This window comes from Schistocerca nitens, chromosome 4, assembly GCF_023898315.1.
Source record: "Schistocerca nitens isolate TAMUIC-IGC-003100 chromosome 4, iqSchNite1.1, whole genome shotgun sequence".
In the NCBI taxonomy this organism is placed as follows: domain Eukaryota; kingdom Metazoa; phylum Arthropoda; class Insecta; order Orthoptera; family Acrididae; genus Schistocerca; species Schistocerca nitens.
Window position 1 is genome coordinate 546,544,999 of NC_064617.1, and position 27,748 is coordinate 546,572,746.

At 43.6% G+C, this 27,748-nt stretch overlaps 1 protein-coding gene across 1 annotated transcript in view; it reads left to right on the forward strand.

Moving 5' to 3' along the window:
* The window catches only part of LOC126252611 (Ca(2+)/calmodulin-responsive adenylate cyclase), a 370,372-nt gene that overhangs the window by 77,961 nt on the left and 264,663 nt on the right, over positions 1-27,748 (forward strand). The window contains exon 5 of the mRNA XM_049953514.1: positions 16,849-16,998. Within this exon, the coding sequence (XP_049809471.1) occupies positions 16,849-16,998 (150 nt within the window). The remainder of the gene's footprint in view (positions 1-16,848; positions 16,999-27,748) is intronic.

Sequence of the window (27,748 nt, forward strand, 5' to 3'; positions counted from 1 at the left end):
TCCAGTGGTGTCGCGACAGGCGTGAATGGAGGGACGAATGGAGACGTGTCGTCTTCAGCGATGAGAGTCGCTTCTGCCTTGGTGCCAATGATGGTCGTATGCGTGTTTGGCGCCGTGCAGGTGAGCGCCACAATCAGGACTGCATACGACCGAGGCACACAGGACCAACACCCGGCATCATGGTGTGGAGAGCGATCTCCTACACTGGCCGTACGCCACTGGTGATCGTCGAGGGGACACTGAATAGTGCACGGTACATTCAAACCGTCATCGAACCCATCGTTCTACCATTCCTAGACCGGCAAGGGAACTTACTGTTCCAACAGGACAATGCACGTCCGCATGTATCCCGTGCCACCCAACGTGCTCTAGAAGGTGTAAGTCAACTACCCTGGCCAGCAAGATCTCCGGATCTGTCCCCCATTGAGCATGTTTGGGACTGGATGAAGCGTCGTCTCACGCGGTCTGCACGTCCAGCACGAACGCTGGTTCAACTGAGGCGCCAGGTGGAAATGGCATGGCAAGCCGTTCCACAGGACTACATCCAGCATCTCTACGATCGTCTCCATGGGAGAATAGCAGCCTGCATTGCTGCGAAAGGTGGATATACACTGTACTAGTGCCGACATTGTGCATGCTCTGTTGCCTGTGTCTATGTGCCTGTGGTTCTGTCAGTGTGATCATGTGATGTATCTGACCCCAGGAATGTGTCAATAAAGTTTCCCCTTCCTGGGACAATGAATTCACGGTGTTCTTATTTCAATTTCCAGGAGTGTAGCGTAAGCTATAGCATGAAACATACACAGCCGATTTCGGTCCTCAGTCCCAACTTGTGCTCAGTCCCAACTTGTGGTCCGCCTATGTTGACGTCGACCTTGACCATAATATTCCTCCCTTACTACGCGAGATACCCGATGACAGAAGAAGGGTTGCAAATACCAAGAAGGGCCAAGCAACGTATTAAGCCCTCGCACATATATTCTGTGAAATGACAATTACTGTAAAATCAAATAAATTCTATCCCAAATACGTTTGCCAAACATGTTTTTTCCTGATCGGTATTCTTGACTAGTGCTGAAAGAAATGAGGATGGTAGTGACACACGAGTCCGCCACACACAGGAAGAAGACACGCGGGACTGAAATGTAGATGCAAATACTCAGGATTATTTTTCTTTATTTATTATTACTTCGTTGGCGAGGAAAACAACACAAGTGCCACATGCCGCAACAAGATTTCCCAGAAACTTTGCTCAACGGAAGAGGGGTAAAAAAAAAAAAAGGAAAAAGGAACACGCATCTCGACTGATCCGCACATAACCGATCGTGCCACCGCTTCGGTTGATTTATTTAATCGCTGAAAGGCTCATAAAGTACTTCGAAAACTAGGCCGTCGTCTTCCCAGGAATGGGAGACACATGTTCGCTTATTTTAACCCTTATTCTACTGAGCGAAGTTTCTGAGAAATCTGGTTATGGGAATTGCTGTGTTCTCCTCGTGAGTACATAAATATCTAGCTGCACCAATAACCCTCGATCTAGACAGAGCTGTTTCGATTCCTGGCAACATCCTCCCAGTGGGTCAGGGAGTGAGGCTCGTGACCCTTTTGATGAATTACCTCTGTGCGAGACGTAAAATTGCAGACGGCTTTGTGTTATTCGTGAGGACTAGGCAATATTTCCCTATATTGTTTCAGTTTTTTGCTTTCCTTCAACGATATCCGTCTACAATGAAACAAAAACGGCGCTACTCTGCCATTCCAGACATCCACAGAATACTAAATCCTTTTGATCCATTTGACATCTCATAAGAGTTCAGAGGAAAGCTACATCAGTTTCAAGTAGGGCATAGCCAATGAGTGAATGTCGCTTTCCCACATTGTTCCGGTGCTCATTACCTTTGACGGGACATTATTAAACTTATTCGCAAAAAGTCATGCTGCATTACAAACTGTGATTGAGCACTGGCTACAGCAAATAATTCCTTTCTTTCGAGAATTTGTGGCGGTGACTCTCAGATGAAGTAATGAAGTATCGCGTCGCTCTGGCGCATTATGCAGCATTCTTAATGGAAACGTGTCTGAATAAATGCAAGTGTCTGAATCCAGTCTGTGAGTAAAATTCAAAGAAAAATTGTAGCTGTTCAGCGGTACTTCTTCCCCTAAAAAAATAAGAGTATACGGCTGTGGGCCCAATTGAAGCATACACCACGTGGAAATGCATCAAGAAAGGATAAAGGACGTAAGATAGGGGTTTACGTACCCTCGAAAAAATTTGCTTCGAACTTCGCCAGTAGTAGCTCCGTCTGTTGTATTCCGAGCCGTAACACAACAAACTGATGCCTTCAGCTTCAATCGCAACCCTAGCTTTCCTCGGCTTAACGTTGGTTCAGGTCCAAAACACGACACTATCTCTCGATAGAGAATTGTTATACTTCATATGGAGTAGTTGGTGCAAGTGATTGCCTCAGCATGAAGACAGATACTGCGTCAAATGATCTCATACAGTGAGTGATGGGTACCAATGGTGCTGTGAATCACTACAGCAGAAGAATGCAGGTACCGTCTTAAATAACTTTTCCATAGCAGCAAAAGGAATAGTTCTCGGAAGCTTTTCCCGCCACGTCACCACCATTGCAGCGTTACGGCGGAAGTCGTTTACTTGAATAAAACGTCTGCGTTTGTGTGACTTTAATTATCGATCCGATGTAGGGCTGGCGCGGAGCTGTTGCAGCCGAGGGTGTGTGAGGCGCGGCGCGAGGCTTTGGCGTGGTCGGCGCTGCGAGTGCATCCCGCTCGCCGGCATTGTTCCAGGGGCTTAGCGGTGCCTTTGATCTCCTGATGATGGCAAATATCCGCTGCGCGCCCGGCCCCGTAAAGCTCTGCACCGTACCGGAACAGAATCGATCCCGCCCAGGCTGGTTGTGCAGGCTCTGGGATCGAACTCCGTCCCCCCTACACAAAAAGCACTCCGTTCTACTCGATTCTATTCACCGAAAGGCAAGGTATTTGTTCTGATTTTACTTTGGCAACATTATACTTCCACATCCACCCGATACCCAATCGTATCTGGTGCTCAACGGGATGTCTATTTTTTCTAGCCGAGTTGGCGATTCCATTTTGTACATACAGTATTTGGACGACTTATGTAGTCGCTTTATCCATGTGATGCAGCCAGTGGTGTTGTGTCTCTTGTCCTTAGTTTATGAGCGCCAACCAGGCTGATGGACTGTCATGAATTTTTTTCCTTTTTTTCGTAAGCATCTACTGACTGATGCAACCCTCCAAGAATTCCCCTCTTGCGTCAATCTCTTAATTTCAAGGTAGTACTTGCAATCTACGCCCTCAGTTACTTTCGGATGTATTCCAATATCTGTCTTCCGCTACACAGCCGGCCGGTGTGGCCAAGCGGTTCTAGGCGCTTCAGTCTGGAACCACGCGACCGCTACGGTCGCAGGTTAGAATCCTGCCTCGGGCATGGATGTGTGTGCTGTCCTTAGGTTAGTTAGGTTTAAGTAGCTCTAAGTTCTAGGGGACTGATGACCTCAGATGTTAAGTCCCATAGTGCTCAGAGCCATTTTTCCCCTACACATTTTATCCTCTACGGCTCGCTCTAGTATCATGGAAGTTATTTCTTGATGTCTTAACAGATGTCCTATTATTCTGTCCATTCATCTTCACAGTGTTTCCCATGTAATACTTTCCTTGCAGATTCTGCGGAGAACCACGTCACTCCTTACCATAGCAGTCCACGCAATTTTCAACATTCTTCTGTAGCACCACATCTCAGATGCTTCGATTCTCTTCCGTTCCAGTTCTCCCCCAGTCCATAATTCACTTCCATACAATGTTGTGCTCCAGACGTACATTCTAAGAAATTTCTCCCTCAAATTAAGCCCAATGTTTGATATAGTAGACTTCTCTTGGCCAGGAATGCCCTTTTTGCCAACGCCAGCCTGCTTTTTATGTCCTCCTGCCTTCCGTCCGCCATGCGTTAATATTGCAGCCTAGGTAGCAGAATTCACCTACTTCATGGTCACCTGCCACCTGTCGTTACGTTACGTTTCTCTCTGTTCTCATTTCTGATATTTCTCATTACTTTCATCTTTCTTCGATTTACTCTCAATTCATATTCTGTACTCATTATACTGTTCATTCCATTCAGCGGATCCCGTAATTCTTCTTCCCATTCACGAACGATAGCAATGTCATCAGCGACGCTTATGATTGATATACTTCCACGCTGAATTTTAATCCTGCTCCTAAACCTTCCTTTTATATCCGCTCTTGTTTCTTCGATGTGTAGTTTGAACAGTAGGTGTGAACTACTGCATCCCTACCTGATACTTTTTTTTTTTTTATCCGAGCGTTTCATTCTTGACCCTCGGCTCATATTTTTCCCTTGTGACTCTTGTACATATCCGTGTATTCCTACAGCTTGCTCCTATTTTTCTCAGGACTTCGAAAAACTCTCACCATTTTACATTGTCGAACACTTTTTCTTGGCTGACAAATGCTATGAACTGTCTTAATTTTTCTTAAGTCTTGCCTACATTATCAGTCCCAACATCAGAACTACCTTTATCGTTACCGAAACCAAGCTGACCGTCTATTTCTTCTAACAAGAACTCTGCCGTGTTGGGACTAGAACTTTCGGTTTTCTGCTTATCCCGGAAAGTTGGCGGTTGGCGTAACCATTATGATGACTGAGTTGTCAACTCCTCCAGCCTGACTCGTACCTCGACTATCACTAAAGTTTCCTCCTATTACCTATTCTGCGTAACGTTCGCACAGCAACGAATAGTACTTGAATAATGCTAGCATTGGTCGAACGAGGTTTTCGGAAGAGACCTCTTATATTGTATTGTATGTTAACCGGGGACCTAGAAACGACGGAGAGGCTCCGTCCCCGCCGCAGCCGCAGTGGTCCACAACCCCACGACGACTACCGCAGTCCACTTCACCCCTCCGCCGCCCCACACCGAACCCAGGGTTATTGTGCGGTTCGGCCCCCGGTGGACCCCCCAGGGAACGTCTCACACCAGACGAGTGTAACCCCTATGTTTGCTTGGTAGAGTAATGGTGGTGTACACATACGTGGAGAACTTGTTTGCGCAGCAATCGCCGACATAGTGTAACTGAGGCGGAATAAGGGAAACCAGCCCGCATTCGCCGAGGCAGATGGAAAACAGCCTAAAAACCATCCACAGACTGGCCGGTTCACCGGACCTCGACACAAATCCGCCGGGCGGATTCGTGTCGAGGACCAGGCGCTCCTTCCCGCCCGGAAAGCCGTGCATTAGACTGCACGACCAACCGGACGGGCAAGAGACCTCTTACTTGGATGAATTTTACGGTTTGCTTCAGAATATTTGCATCAAACGTCAAGGGGTGATAGATGACGTCATGAGGAACAAAATTTTTCTCGACGCAGAACTTTCGCTGTTACTTCCCAGTGACCTTTTGTACTGTTTATGTCCCTGAGAGGCGACAGGGCGTAGGTACTGTGCAGAGTACGTATGCATTTTGTGTGTGCTATGTATGAAATAAATAGGCCGAGCAAAATTATAGTTTATCATTCACTTCCAACAGATCATTCTCGGTTTAGAGATACTCATTCTCGTGGTTTTCTTTTTGAAGATCACTTACCAGTTTACTGCGTCAGATAGTGAAGGTATGCAGCGCACTTCGTTAGTAGGCTCTGCTAGTTCGGTGAAATCTCGTCGTACCAGGAACGGCAAATACTGAAGGACGGCTTATGTTGCTGGGGAATATCAGTGAACTTACGTCTGCAACGGAACGTGAAGTGATCTTTCATCTCTAGACGTTTGATGAAAATACTTTGGAACGCCCTTCATTTCCTACGGACTCATTTATTTAATGTGTCACCTGCCTTCTCCACAGCTACATTTTTGTGACAGTTCCACCTCTGAGAACTCCAAAATGTTACTCCTAGATACTTGAAGGTTGTGGCAGGTTTCACTAACAGATCGTCGATCGTGTAATCAGATGATATCGGGTCCTTTTGTTTATTTACGCGCATCACCTTGCGTTTATTTTTGTTTAGAGTCACTAGTACTCTTGCAACAGGGGCTAACTAACTGTGCATTTTGTAGCAAGTTGCCAATGACGCCACCTTGATACACAAAACTGCGTCATCTGCGAACAGTTTTGTAGGGCTACATACTGACCGCCAGCTCATTTATACAGAGCGTGGACGTAGCAGCCCTGTCACACTACCTTGAGGTTCGCCGGATGATAGGTTCGCTTCTGATGACGCTGTTCGTTAAGAAGTGGAGACTGTTGCTGGGAAGTAATAAATACAATCGCACTTCCATTCAGATATTGCGTATGCTTATATTTTGTGTACTGGGGAACGTTCCGGAAGTGTATCGAAGGCATTATGGATGTCAAAACCGACATCAGTTGGGGGTTGGGTTGTTTGGGGGAAGAGACCAAACAGCGAGGTCATCGGTCTCGTCGGATTAGGGAAGGACGGGGAAGGAAGTCGGCCGCGCCCTTTCAAAGGAACCATCCCGGCATTTGCCTGGAGCGATTTAGGGAAATCACGGAAAACCTAAATCAGGATGGCCGGACGCGGGATTGAACCGTCGTCCTCCGGAATGAGAGTCCAGTATGCTAACCACTGCGCCACCTCGCTCGGTCCGACATCAGTCCGAGATCCCCCGTCTGCTGCATTCTTGATTTCATAAGTGAGCAAAGCAAACTAGGGTACACCCAATCGATGCTTTCAGAAACCACGTTGATTTCTGCATAGTTATTTGGCCTCCAGTAGAAGCATTATACGCGAGCATAATGTAGGACTATGTTCCATATTTCTACATAATATCAACGTCATTAAGATAGGTCAGTGTTCTGCGAATCGGTCTTTGGCTCTTTTTACAGATTCGAACGACCTGTGTCTTTTCCAGTTCTACGGCATGCTGCTTTGTCCCGGGGACGGCCGCGTCTCTTATTATGCAACCGGTGACAGCGCGTCGCAGGACGTAACCCATATGACTCCCTTCGGTCACGCAGGCTACGTCTAAACCAGGCGTGTTCATCGATCTGCTCGCCCGAGCTGGCACACGATCACGCCTCGGCAGTGAGCATCGGCGTCTCGCGGAGAGTAATATGGCGAGGGGAGGAGAGAAGGAGGGGGGGGACGAGCATTGTAACAGGGCCGTCCGGCACGATAAACTGTTATCAACGACTCGATCCTGCGGCCAATTAATTCTACGGAGAGGTATTAATTCGTGATGGCTAATTAATGGCTTTTGTGGTAAATTTATTTCCTAAGAATGGTGCTTTGATAACAAGTGACAATGAAATGAAACTTACATTTTTGTTAATTTATGCGGCAAAGAACGTGGGGCAGCTAAGAAGGGAAGTCTCTCGGCTTGAACCGGAATTCGGTGTTCCAGTTGTATTTAGAAACTTTACGTACAACTGTGATTAGGATGGTGAAAGCACTCGATTGTGTTACTGTTAGTTTGCCCACTATCGGATTCTAAAAATGTACATGAGAGTCCTGAACCAAATGCGTGAAACTATATGCAGAATCACAATAGGCACATGTGACGAAAGCAATTTGTGCACAATCATCAGAATCACATTCTTGAACTGCAAAATGAAATGCCACATGGACAACAGTCTTGAATTCAGTAAAATGTGCTGTTGTTCCCAGCCGCTCGCCATTAATACTGAAGCCTAGGCTGATACACTGGAGCAGTCAACCGGTCGGTTATGAATAATACAAAGCATTTTCACTATGAAAATCCTATTTCCTAATTTAGTCTCGAAGTCGCTGCAGAGAGTTGTTATGGAGTTAGTTATTGTTCTAAATACGTTTTATATTGCCGGAAGAAGTATGCATCAAAAGGCTATCAGTATTTTGTTGTTGTTGGCGGAATGATCATGCATTCATTGTATTTACCTGCAAATGAATTATTTAGTATTGTTGTGTTCTTGTGAGGACTCCAAGAATCACAAAGTAGTATACAGTTCTGATGATTTGCGACATTGGTGCTAACAACATTCACGAAAAAAATATTTTAAAAGACCGTTTGACATTTTCCTGTCTTTAACAGTCGTGCCGAACTTTCTCATCCTGAAGGCAAGTATACTGTTTTATTCTTAGGTGTCCACTCACCGGTCCAACATCTGTTGTATAACGTATTGTGCGCAGAATGGACCGAGGCAACTGTTTATTTCCCCCCTTTTTTAGATATTGTCGCACCAGAAGTTAGTTCATAATTAAACAGAGATTAATCAATGTTCCAAATGCTGTTTTTGGAGACTTACAGTTTTCTGGTTTACTTCTTCGACAAAATGGGCATCAAAACGGGGAATCTCTTGGTCTTCCTGTACTTCTCTGGCTGTTGAGAAACAAGTGATGTGTTTAAGACACAATCTTTATTTTTTCTTCTTACGTGCTGTAAAATCTGCAGAACATTTGAACTACGTGTGCCAAATTTCTGTTGCTATTTGCATTGCCCTAAAGTTAAAGTAACACGATCATTGTTTCATGGTGAATAGCGAAATAGTTTCGGAACTTCACGAGAAACAGTTCTGGATATACTGGCCAAATGTTTTGCCTTTTTTTTAGCATGGTACTGAATTGATACGTTTGTGTGTGACGACTGAATATACGAGTTCAGTTTGTGTACTAATTTCTGTAGGGGGTGGGGGATATCTACCCCTCCCACCTCACTCCACCCTCGCCGTGCCTACACCCATGTAGGTTACCACTCTTAACAGTAGTCTAGAAACATTAGCTATTCACAATGAGCGAACTGATTACGGTTTTTATCTTGATGAATTGCAATGCATTATTTTGTGATTAAAGTTACGTCCTTGTGACAGCATGATTTGTGAACGCCATTTTTAAGGAAAAGTAAGTGAATTGACTTTTGATGATTATTAAAGGAAAAACAAAACTATGTTGAGATGGTACACACTAAGGCGAGGCGAAATTGGCGATGATGATTTATTCTATCACTTTGGACCGTTTTGTCCACCCGCCACGTCACTTAGTTCTGGTATACGCCGGTACATTACATTCAGTTAATAATATTGGTTTACAAACAGTTGAAGTTCAAGGATTTAGTCTTCATTTGCAATTATACTTCTACAGACTTCTGTAATAGTCCACGTACGAGCTTTTCTTATTTTATTATTATTATTATTATTATTATTATTATTCACTGAGCAGTATTAGTTTTATTAAGTTGAAAACTGACTGTCATTTGCGAAAATAATAAAAACTGAAAGAAAGATGTGCTCATAAGAAATTTAAAGTTCACGTAAATTGTCGGGGTAGCCGTGCGGTTCTAGGCGCTCCAGTCCGGAGCCGCGCTGCTGCTACGGTCGCAGGTTCGAATCCTGCCTCGGGCATGGGTGTGTGTGATGTCCTTAGGTTAGTTAGGTTTAAGTAGTTCTAAGTTCTAGGGGACTGATGACCACGGCAGTTGAGTCCCATAGTGCTCAGAGCCATTTGAACCATTTTTTTTTCACGTAAATTGTAATAACTGTTTATACTCGTTAGAAGGAGAATCAGATCATGTTGAAACTTTGGCTGCCCAGGAGTATAAGCTCATTATTTTCCGTTCAAGTAATTAAACTTGTAGATTTACGTTTCTCACTATCAAATCTTAAGTGAATGACTTCTTGAATATCGAATATTACGTCTTATGTCTAAAAATATTCAGTCACTTACTTCCATTAAAACACAAATATCTTTTCGCTCAAATGTGTTACCATAATTTCATAGATCAAAGAGATTTTAGTAAATAATTCGCATATAAAAATGAACAGAGTTTTTCTTCTCAATTCAGAACAGTCGCACTGTTTTATTTCCTTCAAAAATAGATTTATTCACTTTTCACTAAACAAACTGTTGAAAAATTCTGCTGTAACCTGTCCGGGACCTTAACTTAATCACAAGACATGTAAAACATGTGCACGCATCTGTGACAGATGCAGTTGCTTGAACTCAGCTACAGACAACTTAACTTCGTTCTTACACATTTTCTTTAAACCAGCGGCGCCGCCCGGTGTGGCCGAGCGGTTCTAGGCGCTACAGTCTGGAACCGCGCGACCACTACGGTCGCAGGTTCGAATCCTGCCTCGGGCATGGATGTGTGTGATGTCCTTAGGTTAGTTAAGTTTAAGTAGTTCTAAGTTCTAGGGGACTGATGACCTCAGCAGTTAAGTCCCGTAGTGCTCAGAGCCATTTGAACCAGTTTTGAATCCAGCGGCCGTGGGAAGAGTTGTGGCAATGTTTCGCGCATTTTTCTAATTTGGACGGCCGTATTGGATCCGGCCACGTGTCGCGGTGCGCCACATGGCGTATCCGCGGCATTCTCCGGGTCTCCTCAGCAATGCAACGTACATGCTCTTTGTAGTTTCAAATTAAAATAAAAAAAAAACGAAAAGTAAGAGTGCAATAAACTCAATCTGTTAATTCTATGCGTTGCCGTACACACTGCACGTGTGCGTTAAGTGTACTGGCTGCCCCAGTGCGACATAGCGATAGGCAGCGGCGGCGTACGCACGCGCGGCGCCACGTGTCTGGGCGGCGGGCACGTGTTGCGCCGTTATATTATTCAGGCCGTCTCCAGCAGCCGGGGGACCACTGCGCCGTTCCGGCTATCGACAGGGGGGTGGGGGGCGCTGAATGCCTAACACACCACCGCCGCCCCGGAGGAAACATACCAACCCGACACCCTCCAACCCCGCTGCATCTTGTACATTAAATCAGCTTTATAACAGCCAGCGGCCCCTCAGTCGTTCCGTAACTGAGAAACTGCCGGCACGTGGGACAAACCGCTAGGGACACGGCAGCCACTCAAATGACAAAGTATCGCAGAACTTGAGGCACACCGTCACTGAGAAGTTTCATTAAATACCTACCAGTGCCACACGTGTTTAAGTAAACATTGTCTGTTTCTGATTAGGGCCAGTTCGAAAACATCTTTCTACACAAGCGATACATTATTTTGACGCACACTTCGCCTCGTCCATTTTTCCACACAAGGGACGTACAATTTGGCGCTTCGTCCCCTTCCCTTTTCCTTCTCTTCTTCGTGCATTAGGTGCCATGACTTGGGAACTGAATCTAGTAAGCGTGGAGATGGTTGTATTTGCTACTACTTATGATACGCTCTTTGTGCCCAGCGGTAGACATTTATCGAATTGCCGAGCATACAGATTAGGTTCCCATATGTGGTCAGCTCTAAGATTTGTTAACTAATAGAATCCAACACGTTTTGCTCGAAGGCGATTGTTCATCAGATACAAGGGTGTCGTCGGAGGTGTTCCGAGAAGTGTGATAGGACTGTTGTTCTTTATATACGAGGGGCGTGTTGAAAAGTAAAGTGTCCGACTTTTTTATGCGAAAACTCTTGAAGATTTTTAAACAGAGAAAAGTTTATTAACATTCTGCTTATTAATTCTTCATCTCTACATATTTATTTCTCAATATAGTGACTCTGGCGAAGAACAAATTCCTCTCAGCGAGAGACCATTTTGCTGATACTGTCACAGACTCACCTCTGCTTCCACCGCTTCGTGGCTATCAAAGTGAAGTCTTATAAGGCGCTCTTTAAGTTTTGGAAACAGATGAAAATCGGATAGGACCAGGTCGGGCCTCTGTGGATGATGATCAGTGACAGCGAACCCCCGGCGACGCCTTGTCGCAGCGGTCGTGTGTGGTCCGTTGTCGTCATGCTGCAGAAGAGGGTGCTCCATGTGTTAACGAACATGTCATGCCCCACATTTCTGAGCCATCTTGCGGCAGAGGACTGCAAATATGTAGACGTGAAGAATTAAGATGTAGTATTTTATTTAAATAGCTTCAAGAGTTACAACATGAAAAATGCAGAGGCATTACGTATCAGCGCGCCATCGTATATAAATGTTTTGATGGACAAGATGAAGAACTATCTGCGACTGTTCCTTGATTACGCTATGATGGACGTGATGGTGTCGTCGTTAACTGATTAGAGGAGAATGCAAGATGATTAAGACACAATTTAGTTGGTGTGATGTATTTCTAGTTTGCTTTAAATGTAGAAAAACGTATGGTAAAGTAGATGAGATGGAGTACAATTCTGTATCGCTCGAATACAGCATTAGTAGTGTGCTGCTTGTCGCAGTCACGTCGATTATATCAGCGCGTAACGCTGCCAAGCGATATGAAATTGATCGAGCACGTAAGGTCTCTTGTAGAGAAGGCGAATCGCCAACTTCGGTGAATTGAGAGAATTAAAGGAAAATATAACACATACATAAATATGATAGGAAAATTAACAATTGTGCGACCCTTTCTTGACCACTGCTTGAGTGTTTGGGATCCTCAACAGATCGGATGGAAAGAAGACATCGATACAGTTCGGTGCCGTTCTACTAGATCTGTTACCGGTAGCATCGATCAACACGACAGTGTGAAGGAGATGCTTCGTAAATTTAGGTGGGAATCCCAGCAAGGTTCTTTTCGAGGAAAACTATTTAGAAATTGGAGAACCGGTATTTGAATCTGACTGCAGAACGAGTCTACCGCCGTTAACGTACATTTCGCGTAAAAACTGCTAACACGAGATAAGAGAATTTCGTGCACATACGGAGGCACATAGACAATCTTTACTCATTCGCTACATTTGCGAGTGGAACAGGAAAGGTACGAGGTACCCCCCGTTATGCACCACACGCTGGCTTTCGGAGTATGTATGTAGATGTCGAAATTATGCCCTAGAGGCGCCAGAGGTACTTGTGTCGCTAGGGCCTTAAACCGGTCTTGTTTGTGGTACACGTCACGTGAACCATAACAGTTGTATGTAAAGAAAAGACCCTCCCAGGGAAACAAACGCGTTTAGTATCACTTTTTAAAAATTATTTGTCTTCGGACACTTCAAGGTTATATCACCTTCTATTCATACTGTGCACTGAACAGGCAATAAAAGAAACCAAGGAGAAATTCGCAAAGGAAATTAAAATTCAGCGAGAAGAAATAAAAACACTGAAATTTGATGGGGACGTGATAATCCTGTCAAAGACGTCCAAGGACTTCAAAGAACAGTTGAACGTAATAGGTACTGTCTTGAAAAGAGGTTGTAAGATGAATATCGATAACAGTAAAACAATGGTCATGGAATGTGGTAGAATTAAATCAGGTGATACTGGGAGAATTACATTACGAAATGAGACACTGAAAGTAGTAAGAGTTTTGCTTTTTGGGCAGCCAAAGAACTGATGTCCGACGAAGTAGAGGAGATATAAATGCACACTGAGAGTAGCAAGAAACGCGTACTAACATGAAATATAAATTTATATATTAGCGAGTTTTCTGAAGGAATGTATGCGGAGTGTAACCTTTTAAAAAAGTGAATCGCTGGCGATTGAAAGTGCAGACAAGAAGAGTAGAATCTTTTGAAGTGTGGTGCTACATAAGACAGCTGAAGGTTAGATGGGTAAATCTAATAGTGAAGTACTGAATCGTTTAGAAGAAATTATTGATTACGTTACTTTGTTACCCTGGCGCCGGGTCGATGAGAGGGTGGTGGAGAGGGGATTTTTTTTGGGGGGGGGTTAGATAAGCCCTTGGAGGCTGGAGGCTGTCGTCTGCTATCTGGCCTCTGGCCTGATATATAATTACCTCTCTCCGCCATTTATTTCTCATCTCTGGCATCAAAATTAATGTTAGTGCCTCTTCTTTATCACTCCTGCAAGGGATTGATGACTTCTTGCTTCTTACTGATATTTGGCATTTTCCCGAATGTGAGGTCGTGGAGACGTGGCGTGTTTTAAATGTATTGTTATCGCAGTCTTTCTTTAACCTGTCTAAGAATGTGTACCCAAAGAAAACCGGAATTATTTTTTAAAAGTTATATATTTTCAAACTGTTTACAAAAAACTTTATCCCCTTCAAAGTACTCTCCATTACAACTAACACTTCTGTCTCACCGGTGCTTTCACTGTTAGAAACATTTTTTTGTAGTCATCTGTAGAAATGGCTGATAGCTCCTCCCTCGTTTTTTTTTTTTTTTTCCTTGACTTCTTCAGTGTTGTCAAATCGGTGTCTCTTACTACCCTTTCCCTGTGTGGAAATAAGAAAAAGTCGCACGGAGTCAGATCAGATGAAAAACTATCTAACAGGGATGGCTGTGTGTGCTGGTGGGTTCTTTTCGTGGAAGAACCAATCTCCTGTCTGCCACAAATCTGGCGTTTTTTGACGAACACTGTTGTGCAATCTACTTCAAACTTGCAAATAAAAGATTTGATTGACTGACTGACCTGGCGGAATATACTCTGAATGAACTACGCCCATGGAATCAAGAAAGCAAATAAGCATTATTTAGATGTTTGATTTGACTTGACATTTTTTAGACAGGGTGACGATGACGTCTTCCATTGGCTTGACTGTTGCTTTGTTACTGGGACGTAAGCTTAGCACCATGATTCATCACCAGTAATGACCTTTGACACAATATCTGGATCAGTTTCAGGCTGTTGTTTCAAAGCACGACATGTTTCAACTCGACTTTCCTTTTGATTGCCAGTTAGAGCCCGAGGAGCAAACATGGCAGCAAACCTTTTCAGTCCCAAATCTTCCGTTAAAATTCGCTGAACCGAGCTCCAAGATAAGCCACTAACCTCAGACAGTTGATCAGTTGCCTGCCGACGGGTTGTGAGCACGAGCTCTCGAATTTTTTCGATTTTTTCGTCGATTCGGGCAGTATAAGGTGTCCATAACGAGGTTAGTCATCAGTCAACATGTCGTCATTTTTAAATCGAGTGAACCACACGTACATTTGATATTTTCCCATAATTCCATATTGGTAAGCTGTTTTCGACATTACAACAGTTTCAGCATAATTTTTACCGAGTAGAAAACAAAATTTCACAGCTACAAGTTCTTACTCGAACTTCCCATCATAAAAAACGAAACAAGAACAGCCGGCCGCTGTGGCCGTGCGGATCTAGGCGCTTCAGTCTGGAACCGCGTGACCGCTACGGTCGCAGGTTCGAATCCTGCCTCGGGCATGGATGTGTGTGATGTCCTTAGGTTAGTTAGGTTTAAGTAGTTCTAAGTTCTAGGGGACTGATGACCACAGATGTTAAGTCCCATAGTGCTCAGAGTCATTTGAACCATTTTTTTGAAACAAGAACAAAACACCGCTAAAAAATCTATCACTGCAGATAAAACTGAGCAAGCCAGGTCGACAGCACAGGCAGCACTGAATTGGCAATGAATTAGGCTATACACGTATAGAGGCAGAAATGCGTACTACACAAGCTCCGCCCACAGCAATGTTATTCCGGTTTTTTGATTACCACCCTCGTAAATCAACGGAATACTCGATTAGAGTGGTGTTTTTTGTATCTTTTGATTCGGTTAGTCTGCAGGAATTCGTGTGTGCTATTTTTATGTGGTTGTCTTGGAATGGTGTTAGTCTTACTGTCGAGTTTCTCGTTTGTCCCCGTGCCCCCCCCCCCCCCCCCTCCCCCTCCCGTCCTCTCCCCTCCGTTGACCCTTTACTGTAATGTCATTAGGTGAACTGCAATATTTCGATTGTTTTTGTTTTTATCTGCGGCTGTAATCATCTATTTCCTATTCTCCATTTGGAAGGATGAAGCGACCTCTAATCAAATTTCATTTATGGTTCGCTGAATAACCGGTGTAATTCCAAATGTAACGTCATGGGTCAAAGTAGATGGAATCGGGTGGCGGAAGAAATTCCCACCACCAGCTTTTCACCAGCAACGGGAGGAAAAGCGGTAGCCTCATTTTCCTCACAGACATTGTGCCAGTTTTCTTGATTAAAATCCAAACCTCTAGGTGGTTTCTCATGGAGCGATAGCATGTAACTCTGTTGAAAATGGTTATAGTAGTGAACTGTTGTTGGTAAAGATGATGTATGCTATTTGAGGGGAGTAGGCTATGCGCCGGCATCGGGTTCCCACCCTCTGCCTTCTCTCGTCGTCATTCAGCGGAATATGACACCACACTGTACAGATATCCGTTATAGTTATGTATTTTACACTTCCAATAACTCTGACACACCGCTGGGAACTGGGCCGTTGTGTACGGAGGAGGGAAACCTTTCCCGATTAGCCAGCTGTGCCCACTCCTCACGGTCTTCCAGTCGACAATCCCAGACGACCCTTTCTCCTTATTCTTTACTGCAACTGCAGCATTGCATTCTGTTAGACAGGACAGGACAGGACAGGTCTACAGTGTAAAATAAAAGTAATTTTGTATGTGATTTGTTGTTATGTTTAGTCCAAATACTGATTTGATGCGACTGTCCACCGTAGTCCTGTGCAAGCGTCTTCATCTCCGCATGACTGCGGCAACTTATAGCCCTCACACTTTCTTTGATTATCAAATTGCCAATTCCTTAATGCGTCACAAGGTACCCTACCAACCGATATCTTCTTTTGTGAAGTTCTGCTATAAATAACTTTTTTCCCCCAGTTTGGTTCAGTACCTCTTCGTTGCTTCCCGATCTGGTGTTTAGCATTCTCTTGTACCACCATATTCAAATCCCTGTCGCCCCCAGAAAGTTATTATGTGACATAAGTCAATGCAAGTACGAAAAGTAATCTAAATTTCTAATGTTTTCATGAGCAGCTCGAACGTTTGAAAAGGTCTATAACATGCGATTTACAACTTAGGTTCTGATCACTGTGCACTCCCAGGAATTTTGAATAATATAGTTTTACATATTTACTTTCCCCCATGCTGTACTGTTACTGGCGTTAACACTTTCCGCCGTGTACAGGACTGATTGTACTGTGGTAGATTGTACAGAGCAGTTGGTTAACGGTCCTTCTCTATCGATGTTTCAGCTGACGGCGAACATGATCGTGTTCCTGTGCGTGAACGTGGTGGGCATCTTCATGCACAACCTGATGGAGCACGCGCAGCGCAAGGCCTTCTTGGACACGAGGAATTGCATCGCTGCCCGCCTCGAGATGGAAGACGAGAACGAAAAGCTGGTGAGTGTTCGTTCGATGGAAGCGCACTGCCTGTGCCTCGTCGAAACAGCCAAGCGGATTCTTTTCTGCATCATCTTCATTACTGTCATTCCTCCGAAGAAATAGCTTCTTTTGATGTTTTACAAGTACTTGTACAAGCACACTTGTATGTGACTTCGTAAGCTATCTCGGAGACATACGTTTGATACTCTTCTCGAGTTTGTTGTCGAGCTTAAAACTCAAAGTGACATAGTATTTCGACGTCGCAGCTGAGCGGTATCTGCAAGTGAGACGTTATTGTTACTGAGTTTCGTCGAACTGATGCCACGTCGGAGATTGCGCTGCTTTGTAGGACAGGTGCCAAGTGCCTAGAAGTGCTACCCACCCCCCTCCCCCCACTTACAGACTAGAAGTAGCGCTGCCGGTGGCGAAGGCAAACAAAAGCGAGGTATCGCTGCCGTTACTAATCATCCTATGCCCGCCTCGGTAGCTGCGCTGTCAGCGCGACAAGTTACTAAGCGAAGGGGTCTGGGTTCGATTCCCGACCAGGTCGGAGATTTTCACCGCTCGGAGACAGGGTGTGGTGGTGTCCTTACTTTCGTACCGTCATAATTAACATTACTATTGATCTAGCTGTATGAACACGACCCGAAAGCCAGTAAACTGAAAAAAAAAAGAACTAATCCTCAAAATCTTCTGCCGATTGAATCGAAGAATGTCGTGTTTAATGCTGGCTAGCACACGTTTCCACGCCTCGCTCGGAGGACACCCCTTATCCCTATTAATAACGTTATTTGCCAGTCTAATTTCAATAGATTGCTTCAGAACACAGTACCTGTAACGAGAAGTGGCAACAACCAACTGAATCTCCTTATCTTTCAGTGCATTTCTCACGCGGGTTTTTTGGGATGTTGTAATCGTGTGTGGTGGCGATCTTACACACATCTGTCCTGAAATTATGCATACTTTGACCAATGTTTGCCTTTCCACTGTGTTATGGAATATTATAAACACTTCACTTCCTTTTCCCCAGATCATCTTTAACACAATCGAAAAGAACTCTAATTTGGCTGGCGAACGAAACACAGTCTTCATATTAAAACTTCTTAAAATTCTCCCTGTTTTAGATGGCGCTCACCCAGCATATGTTCGGAAAGAAACTGATATAGATTTATCTTGCTTTACTTGCGGTTATGATCTGAATTCCAAAGGCACGACGGATCTGCTGCCCACAGAATTCGCTTTCTGTTTAAATACACTCTTCAGGTCTTCAGTTTTCTGCCGGAAGCTTTTCGTATCAGAAGTGGAATACGCTCTTCAGATTGGGTCCAAAGGACCCCAAGGCGTTGTTACCATTAGTTATATAGTTAGTTACATAGTTTTTACAACAAATTGTAATGAAGTTGATTTCCATTCGTATTACGCATTCATACCCCAAAAAATTTCGAGACTGTATTAATGTAAAATAGAGAAAAGTCAAGAGGGTGGTTTTAATGCTCGCGTCTCCCCCGACTGCACACAACGCACAGAACGTTCACACAGTCTTGTGAAACTGTCACGAAAGTCCTTCTATAGTACGTTGTTCAACACGCGCGTCACATTGGTTAAGGTCGTCAAAGCTGTGGTCCTTCGTGTGAATTTCTGCACTTCGTCCTTTTATGTTAGGTTCATATTAGTCATTCTTGATGATTTTTATCCGAAAAGAATTGTCTGCGTTTCAATCAAGTCACCCCAGGCGTCCACGCGTCGTTGTGTTTGTGCGAGAATCAAAGCGTGAGATACATAATTTGCGCACAATTTTCTCTTCTTCGAGACAGTCTGGAGGATACGATACGATATGATATTGCAGTGCCTATGTTATTCTGAATTACGATGCAAAGTTCGTCATTCCATTCTACAGCTGATGATTGTCCATATTCGCAATTGCGAATATATTTAATGTATAGTCTGGAGGATGTCTTACACACTTGAGGCGAAGATGTTGCTCCACTGCGATTTTGACACAACGACGTTGACACTACGGCCACACTTCCTCTACTTAAGAACGCCTACTCACAACTGGCTGTCGAGCGCACGTCATTTGTTTACAGTTGTTAATTCAAGCTGCCACAGTAGTTACAGCGCTTATACGCCAGGAATAAAATCAGTCACTACAGTTTTTTGAACGATCGGTGTCTGTATGCCTAACTGTGGCTACATGCTGACCATTTACAAGCTTTCTTAAACGCATACATTAATTAATAATTCATGACCGCCACGTTTTACACATTACGTAGATAGAAATCATCTGCGCAATAGGTGGAGTTGTTAAGGAGAAACTTTGGTTGACAACCAGTCGCTTGAAGGCACTAGTAAGTAAGCGTAGGTTTGCAAACCTCCCATGAAGAAGGGATGCTGGTTCCAGCGTCACATCTGACGATCTTAACCATTCGTATTGCCGCGAAATATTGTGTCAACTTCACTTGAAGATCTGGCTGCAAACCCGAGAACATTACATCCACATCTACACACAGCAAACAACCATACGGTGTGGCCAGAGGTTACGTTGTGTAACTCCGTCACCCCAGCCCTCACGCTCTCGCCCTTTCCTGTTCTAGTAACGAATGGTGCTCGGGAAGGGCGATTCTTGGTAAGCTTCCACATGAGTTCGCATGAAACCATATTCTGGTAAGCAAGGCCTCTCTTGTACCACTTGCCACTGAACTGAGTGTTCATCATCGTGATTGCCGGTTTCTACTGCCTTATTGTTCTCGAGGACTAACAGAGCCAGTGGGGTTACCACACGGTCGATGTTAATGGAATCCATGTTGATTACTTCAGAAGTGATTTTCGGTCTTCAGGAAGGTAATGATTTGTGAACATAAAACATGCTCTGAAATTCTATGAGACTGACGTCAGTGATTTAGTTCTGTTGTGTGCGTCTGTTGGAGGACGGTTCTTGAAAAAGGGACAGAACTGTGCATTATCCCGATCATTTGGAACGGTTGGCTTTAAACACCTTCAGATTTGTGGTTGCATCCTTATTAGCGGTGTTACATTTGACTTTGCTCTGCAGCTAAGTTGGGTTATGAATATGAAATAAATGTGATGTCCCAAAGATTAATAAAAGAAGAGGCCACCTCAAATAAAGTTGTACTACTTGCCCACCACAGTACAGCCGTAAGCAGCTGTACGACATAGGATGTAGTATTTACTTGCATGTCTGGATGAAATGACACTCATGACGATTGGCAGCGTTCCGGATTAATTCCAAATAAATTCGCTGACTGCGAATATCTTGGCATCAGCTGCGTTACGTATAGATACAATATCTATAATCCTCACACAAATCTTCGTATCACTAAAAGGTAGTGTATGTATAGTATACTTAACACAGCTGACGCCAAGGTATTCACGGTCAGCGAATGTCCTTCGAACAGCATACAATGGCATGAAAATGGTGAACATGGCTACAAATCAGATGATGGCATCGGACACTTCGATGAATTGTGTATACAGCGTGTATCATAAGTAATAGTGAAAACCAATACGGGTAATAATATACGATAATAAAAGAGAAATGTTCCAGGGAACATCGATCTGCTGATGGGTCGTTTGCGAAATAATTTCGAAAGAGCGGTTGCGAGCCAAACTGGTTTCAGGATGAAGTATTGTCCTCCTTACTAGAGGACCACACAGGAATTATATATACACTTGGGGTACGTGAACGTCTGTGAGTATGGGAACCACATCATAACCACTAAAAAACGCCCCATAGCGAAACACCAGCTCCTCCTTACTTCATTGTCGACACAGCACATGATCGGAGGCATCGTTCTCCAGGCATTCGCTAAACAAAAACCATTCCTTTGATTTGCCGCAGGGTATAGTGTGATTCATCACTCCACACCACTCGTTTCCAGGTATCTGCTGTGCAGTAGCGTTAATCTTTGCACCATCTCAAGCGTCGCTTAGCACTGGCTAACAAATGTGTCGCTTACGGGAAGCAGCTGGACTATTGGACCTCATCCTTTGTAACCCCCTATGCTCAGTCGTTGTGCTAGCTGGACAGCTGGTAGCCTTTTGGAGCTCACAAGTTGTTCCTTCTGCTGATTTAACACCATCTCTTATAACCACGTTCCGCCCCGCTCTATGGTCCCTGTCGCTGTGTATATGATGGGTGGCTGGTCTTGCTATAGTTGTCGTTGTTACCTCAAGTTTCAACTTCACTGTCACATCACCAACAACCTACTAGGGCAGCTTCTGAACGGTTGAAATGTCGCTGATAAATTTGTTACTCAGGTAAAGTCAGTGATTAGTCTACGTTCGAAGTCACTGATCTCTCGTTACCGAACTATTCTGCGGTTACTGCTTTTCTACTGGCAACACAATGCTCCCGCCCCCTTTTGTACTGACGGGTCCGTCTCCCGTGACATGTAGTAGCCAATTCCGCATTATGTTGGGGAGTGTACGTATACTTTAGATGAATCGTGTAGAGAAGTAGAATTGACCCTAAGCATAGACAAACGTATCATATTCCGTATAAATAGGCGAAAGTCATGATATTCTAGTATTATATGGTTACCCAACAATCACCGGAAGCTGTAACATCAATTATATATCTGAGAATATGCGTACGAAGTGATTTAATGGAGAAGAAACACACAAATCGAATCGCAGGAAAATTAGATGCCAGACTGAGGTTCAGTGGAAGAATCCGCTGGTACATTATTCCATTAACGAAGGAAGTTCCTCGTAAAACCCATGTTCTACCGATACATGAATATTACCCGTCACTCTTGGACTAATACTAGAAGAAATAGAGAAAATCAAAATAATAGCAGCGTCTTTAGATACTAGTTCGTTTACTAAGCCTGGAAACGTCAATGAGACGCTCAGCCAGCTCCGGTGGCAGACGTTACGTGAGAGACGTTGTACTTCACGGTTTGTTTTACTGTTAAAATTCCGAAAACGTTGTTCCTAGAAGACTCAAGCAATGTATTCTTTCCTGCTACATGTACAGAAATTCGAGCTCCGACGAAAGCTTACAAACAATAGCTCTGGCGCATTTCTGACAGGCTCGGAAGTGACAATGGTAGGTAAAGTACCCTACGCCACGCCCTATAGTGTGGCTTGCATGGTGTTAATGGCGATGTGGTCGGGGGAAGGTGGATACATGATACCGATGAGCGAGAAACGAACGTGGTTGAATTTAACTAAGTCGTTTGATAGTATTTGTCTTCACCCTGCGATCAGCCAAGTAAATCATTTGTAACAAGATACCATTTTTGTGTTATTGGGCCGTCGGGTGACTAGATTCAACCATCTACTTACGTAATAGATCTGATGGAAAAACATTTGAGCGATATGTGACAGATAATGAATAGTTAACATAGTCTAATGAAAAGGTACACCAGGGTCCGCCACGGTGTGTCAAACGGCACATGAGCCGGATGGGCAGGCATCGTGCGGGACGAGGCTTCGCCGCAGCTTTGTTCAGTGCTTTTCGGAAATCCTCGGTGTTTAGTGAACTCTAATGGAAGTGCTTGGATGGAAGACAACGCTCTTTTCGAGAAGCGCTATTGCGGAGATTCAGAGAACAGGCATTTGAGGCCGAATGCAGAAGGCCACAACGTACATTTCACGTAAGGACATGAAAGTAAGATGAGTGAATTGTGGGCTCTTTCGGATGGTTACAGTCAGTCAGTCAGTCATTCTTTCCTCGCTCTATTTGCGAGTGTAACAGGAAAGTAAATAACTAGTAGAGGTACATGGTATCCTCCGCCATGCAGCGTACAGCGGCTTGTGGAGTAGATGTGGATGTACAGCACGACGTTTCATTCAGTGTTGCTGTGGCATTTTCCGATCTGCACAATTCTCTTCAGTAGGGCACAATCGCGGTGTCAGTGCTGCTTACCCTTCGCTATTTTTTCATAGATTGAAGGACGTTCACACGTCCAGTGGCTGTTCGCACAAAAAGCGATCTATCGTCACAAGATTTAAAACTGCATGGGAATGCCAGAAGACAGGGATGAGAATTTGATACCCGTTATGCATTCGCATAATTGACAGGTACTGCTATGAAGAGACGTTATGAAACCATGAAGAAAGAATTTAAAAATTTAGTTGACAAGAGCAAAACAGTACAACGATCGACGGATGATATTTTCGTTCGGTACATCAAGAAGCACTTTGTGCTAAATTTTCAGGTATGGAGCACTCGAAGAAATTGGTCCTTGGAATAGTAAAATTTCTGAAGACACATGCATTATTCCATTGTCAGCTGGAAAAGTTGTCACGAGATTGAACGAAGAGCGTGGAGAATTTAGATATCAGCTCCAATATGCGTGAAAATGCTGCGAGGCGACGCGGCCATTTGGATGCACTTTTAACAACTTTTCTTATTTCTTGACCACACTTTTATTTTTCCAACAATCTTACGCGTTTCGACTTTCCGTCATTTTCAAAGGCGGTTTAAGGTTAGTCACACAAAATTGTTCCTTAAATGTATCACAACATTCTCTAGCACTAGAATTCTGTCATGCTTCAACTTGTCTAACGAACAATTTTATATGACTAACGTAACACTGCCTTTGAAAATGACGGAAAGTCGAAGCGCGTAAGGTTTTTCAAAAAGTGTTTCGGAGACATAAGAAAAGTTATTGAAAGTAAATAAAGATATTACTGCAGAGTATGTTGGTTAAGTCAACGGGTATTCCTGGAATGATTTTTCTTTTTAAAACCCGCTTTGTTGAATTTATGAAGGAGAAAGGTCTGCAGTAACGAAAATTAGAACATCCTGAATGGATTGCAGACCTGGCTTAAATCGACTTGCTTGCACACTGCTCACAGTAAGACATTGCAAGGTGGGATACAACTTCTTTCTCCTTTTATGGGGATGCATTTAAAAAGAAAATCGCATTGTAGAAGGGACAAATTTGTACAAACACAGATTAGTTTCCTAAGCTTACTGTTTTTAAAGAATACGCGAAGTTCGAAGGATTCATTGCGACCTTGAAAGAATTGCAACGATAGTTTTCTAAATGTTTTGAGGACACTGCCAGTTTCACAATTGTTGCTGTTTCAGTTGAGAGCGCTCCTCTACATGTGTAGACATCAACTGATTTATCTGCAGTGCAATTCCCGTTTCAAAGACGTATCCTTATACATTAAAATTGCCCAGCACGTCTTCAGTGTGTTCCTTAGGTAGAGATTCGACGTCTCCATAATGAGGATGCAAAAGTGCTACAATATTTCATTCAGCATATGTACGTGAAACACCTTTTTTCTTTTATGTGACTAAACAAGTCGCGATTACTTGGCAACCTGAGCGCCAAATTCTGTGAAATTTTCTGTCTGTATATCGGCTATTTGTAACAGGTAAAATTTTGTCTTGTCTGTGGCACGCCAAAATTTTAAATAATACTGAATATTTGTGTCGTATGCAGAGCGACTGCATTGCCATCTAAATACTGAGCATTAACAATTTTCCCCCTCATCCCCTTCAGACATCGTGGCGTGGTGGTAGGGGAAGTGAGTAACCAAGCTGAGCTCTGTGGCATCCGAGACAGGGCACGGTTTACAAGCTGCATTCTTGACCATCCCTGGGATACACAGATTCTACAACCAAAATCATTGTTTTCAACACTGTGCAAAAGAATTAAAGTGTCAATTTTTGAAACTCCGTCATTTCCCCCTATTGTGACGAAGAGGTGTGAAATTTTGGTCAAGAATGCCTACAATCTTCCTCTGTAATGGTGGGAAAACATGGCGCTCTGCGACGTAATCCTCGGCCTCATTAACGCTTCAAATGGCAAGGTGTTGACACAGGTGAAAGAAAAAGTCGCAACTCAGAAGATAATATGAGGTGTAACGTGGCAGATGCCACAAAATTTCACTTTAATTATGTCCAAAACCACAGCGAATGTTTTGAACGTCGGGAAGTTCGTCATCTCACTGCCTCCCCCCCTCCCTCCCCCCCACCTCCTTAAGCACATCTCACTCCTTTCTTTTGGGTCCTCTGTGATGGATGCCAGCTTTTTTTTTTAAGCTGTTTTTAATGATGGCTAAGAAAAACAATTTAGTTACTCCACCGCTCAGAATACACATGAAAGAGCCTCAAATTTCGCATGCCCGCAAGCAAACGCTAGATCAGCAGTATAGTGCCACTCAGATGTAGGAAGCGTTAAGTTTTCTTTCCGTTCTATCGTTGTATGTGTCGTGTAGACGCCGCCGCCTCCCCCCCCCCCCCCCTCACCCACCACCATAGACACAGCACGGAGGTGCTGCCTCATATTTCGACGAATGGTTTTTAACGACCGCTAGTATTGCTGTATACAACAAATTGCGGTCGCGCTACACTCCAAAGCGCTCAAATAACATTCAGTGAGATTGCAACCCCATAATTTCCTTGGAGAATAGATGAATCGTCTAAGGGGAGGGTGCAGTGATGGAAGTACCAGCACTGTCAAAGGCTTTGAAAAAGTTGTTCTGTTGCACATCGCATTGCAAACTGTCGTTTTCAACTGTGAAATGTGCGTATAACGAACGCACCAAGGGAAGGGGTGGTTTAATCTACGCCCTTTATGCCACCTCCTGAGGCCATTCTATGTCGATTCAGACCGGCGGTGTGTCTGAAATGTTTTCCTTGGGAACACATAGGAAAATTGCGTGATTTCAATGCTTGGCGTCGTGCTTGTGACCTCCATTGCTGAGGCGACAAGAGAAGGGGGGAGAGGGGCGAGATATAGTTAAGCTCGAACTTCTGACCTCTGGTCTTTATTTTGCATGTACCGACACCTTGATGTTCAAAGTGTCACCAAGCTCTAAGGTGATATCGCAGGGCGCCATTACAGAAATAGGTTGTAGGCACCTTTGAGCCAAATTTCAAACTTCGGCATCCCAAGGGTGGGAAATGACAGTATATAAAAAAGTGATCCATTAATTCTTTTGAACAGTATTTCAGTAATGCTATACAGTCAGTTCGGGTATAGTATATTTGTAAAATTTAAACATTTACGTCATATTATCTAGGTTGTAAAGTGGTATTGCAGGATACTGTCGCTTGCCAAGTATTCTTTGCATTAATCGGTGAATAGATGATCAGTGAAAGTGTATATATATATATATATATATATATATATATATATATATATATATATATATATATATATATATATAATTTTTTTTCGTTTAGTCGGTTCCGACTCTTTGTAACTCCATGAACCAAATCACGCCACTTTTTCCTGTCTTGCACTTTCTCCCGTCTTGCACTTTCTCCCGTAGACCTTCCAGGTTGGAACACATTGCTTCTGTGATGCCATAGACCCATCTCATCCTCTGACGTGCTCTTCTTCTAGTTCCTTCAATCTTCCCCAGCATTAATGGTTTTTCCAGCGATGCATGCCTTCGCATTGTGTGTCCAAAGTAGGTCAGCTTTAGTTTTAACATTAGACCTTCCAGGGAGAAATCTGATTTTATTTGCTCCAATATTGATGTGTTGGTTCTCTTTGCAGTCCATGGAACTGGAAGTTTCCCTCAACACCACAATTCGAAGGAGTCAATTCTTCACCGTTCAGCCTTTCTAATGGTCCAGGTCTCACATCCATACGTCACAACTGGAAAGACCATAGCCCTCACAATACGGATCCTTGTTGCTAGTGTTATATCTCTAGACCTTATAACCTTGTCAAGGTTTGACATCGCCTGTCTACCGAGCAATAGTGCTTGGTGCGTGGTATTCTGTTTTAGATTGTCTTCAGAGAACACATCACAGCATCGAAATACGTTCAAACCATTCAACATTTGCGTACCTTCTAAAGCAGAAATACCACAGACCAAGAACTATTGAAAGAGATATGAACTTCACAAGACTTATTAAAGAGAGAGACGACCTACCATTCGAAGAAAATTTCCGTATGCGGAAAGCATAAACACAAAATAAACGGTTGCTCAGTGACCACATTAATTTTCGAATAGACACTATATAAAATACTTCAAGAAATCACATGGAAAAAGAAAAGGGCCTTTTCCATTCTCCACTCTCTCCCACTCTACCACCATCCCTCCCACCAATTCCATTTTACATCTTGCTCCTCACCTTTTCCTCCAACTCATTATCCATCATGCACTTATTTCCATTTATCTTGGTTCCTCCCGCTCTCCCCCCAACCTAATTAACTACAGAGAAAAGGACTAGCGGCAATGTCTGCGGTACACACTTAGAAGTATACAACTAAACAGTGGACAGTGGTGCACTAAAATGAGTGCTGTGTAAAACATAAAAAATGCAGCGTTCAGCAAAGCAGTGAAAAAGGAGACCCCAAGTATCAGAGCCTAATGAAGAATGAAACCAAAGACGTGTTAGCAGACGGCATTTGATGTAGAGTAAGTAGAAACAAACAGTTTGCTAACAATTGTTTTTCGTTCTAAAAAAGAAATCAAATTGTAAATATTGTTAATTATAGGCAACTGATGATGCTTTACTGTAATAAAGCGAAACGCGTCTGTTGTGAAAAACTCGCGTTTTGTTATAGTTGTAAAAACGAAACAAAAATATCCGCAGCCATGTCTGATGGCCTGTAAGTTATTTACAAACAAATGTATGAGGCGATCATGGTTAACTTTCTGATGATAGGCCATCTACTGTTACGCTTTATCACTTACAGTAAAATATAACTGCAGTGCACTACAACCAGATGGACGTCTTTCGGCAGTCTGTGTCTTACTAACGCCATACTGGTGGCCCCTGTGTGTTGCCTTGCCTCCCTGATGCCGCGTTTTTACCTGACAT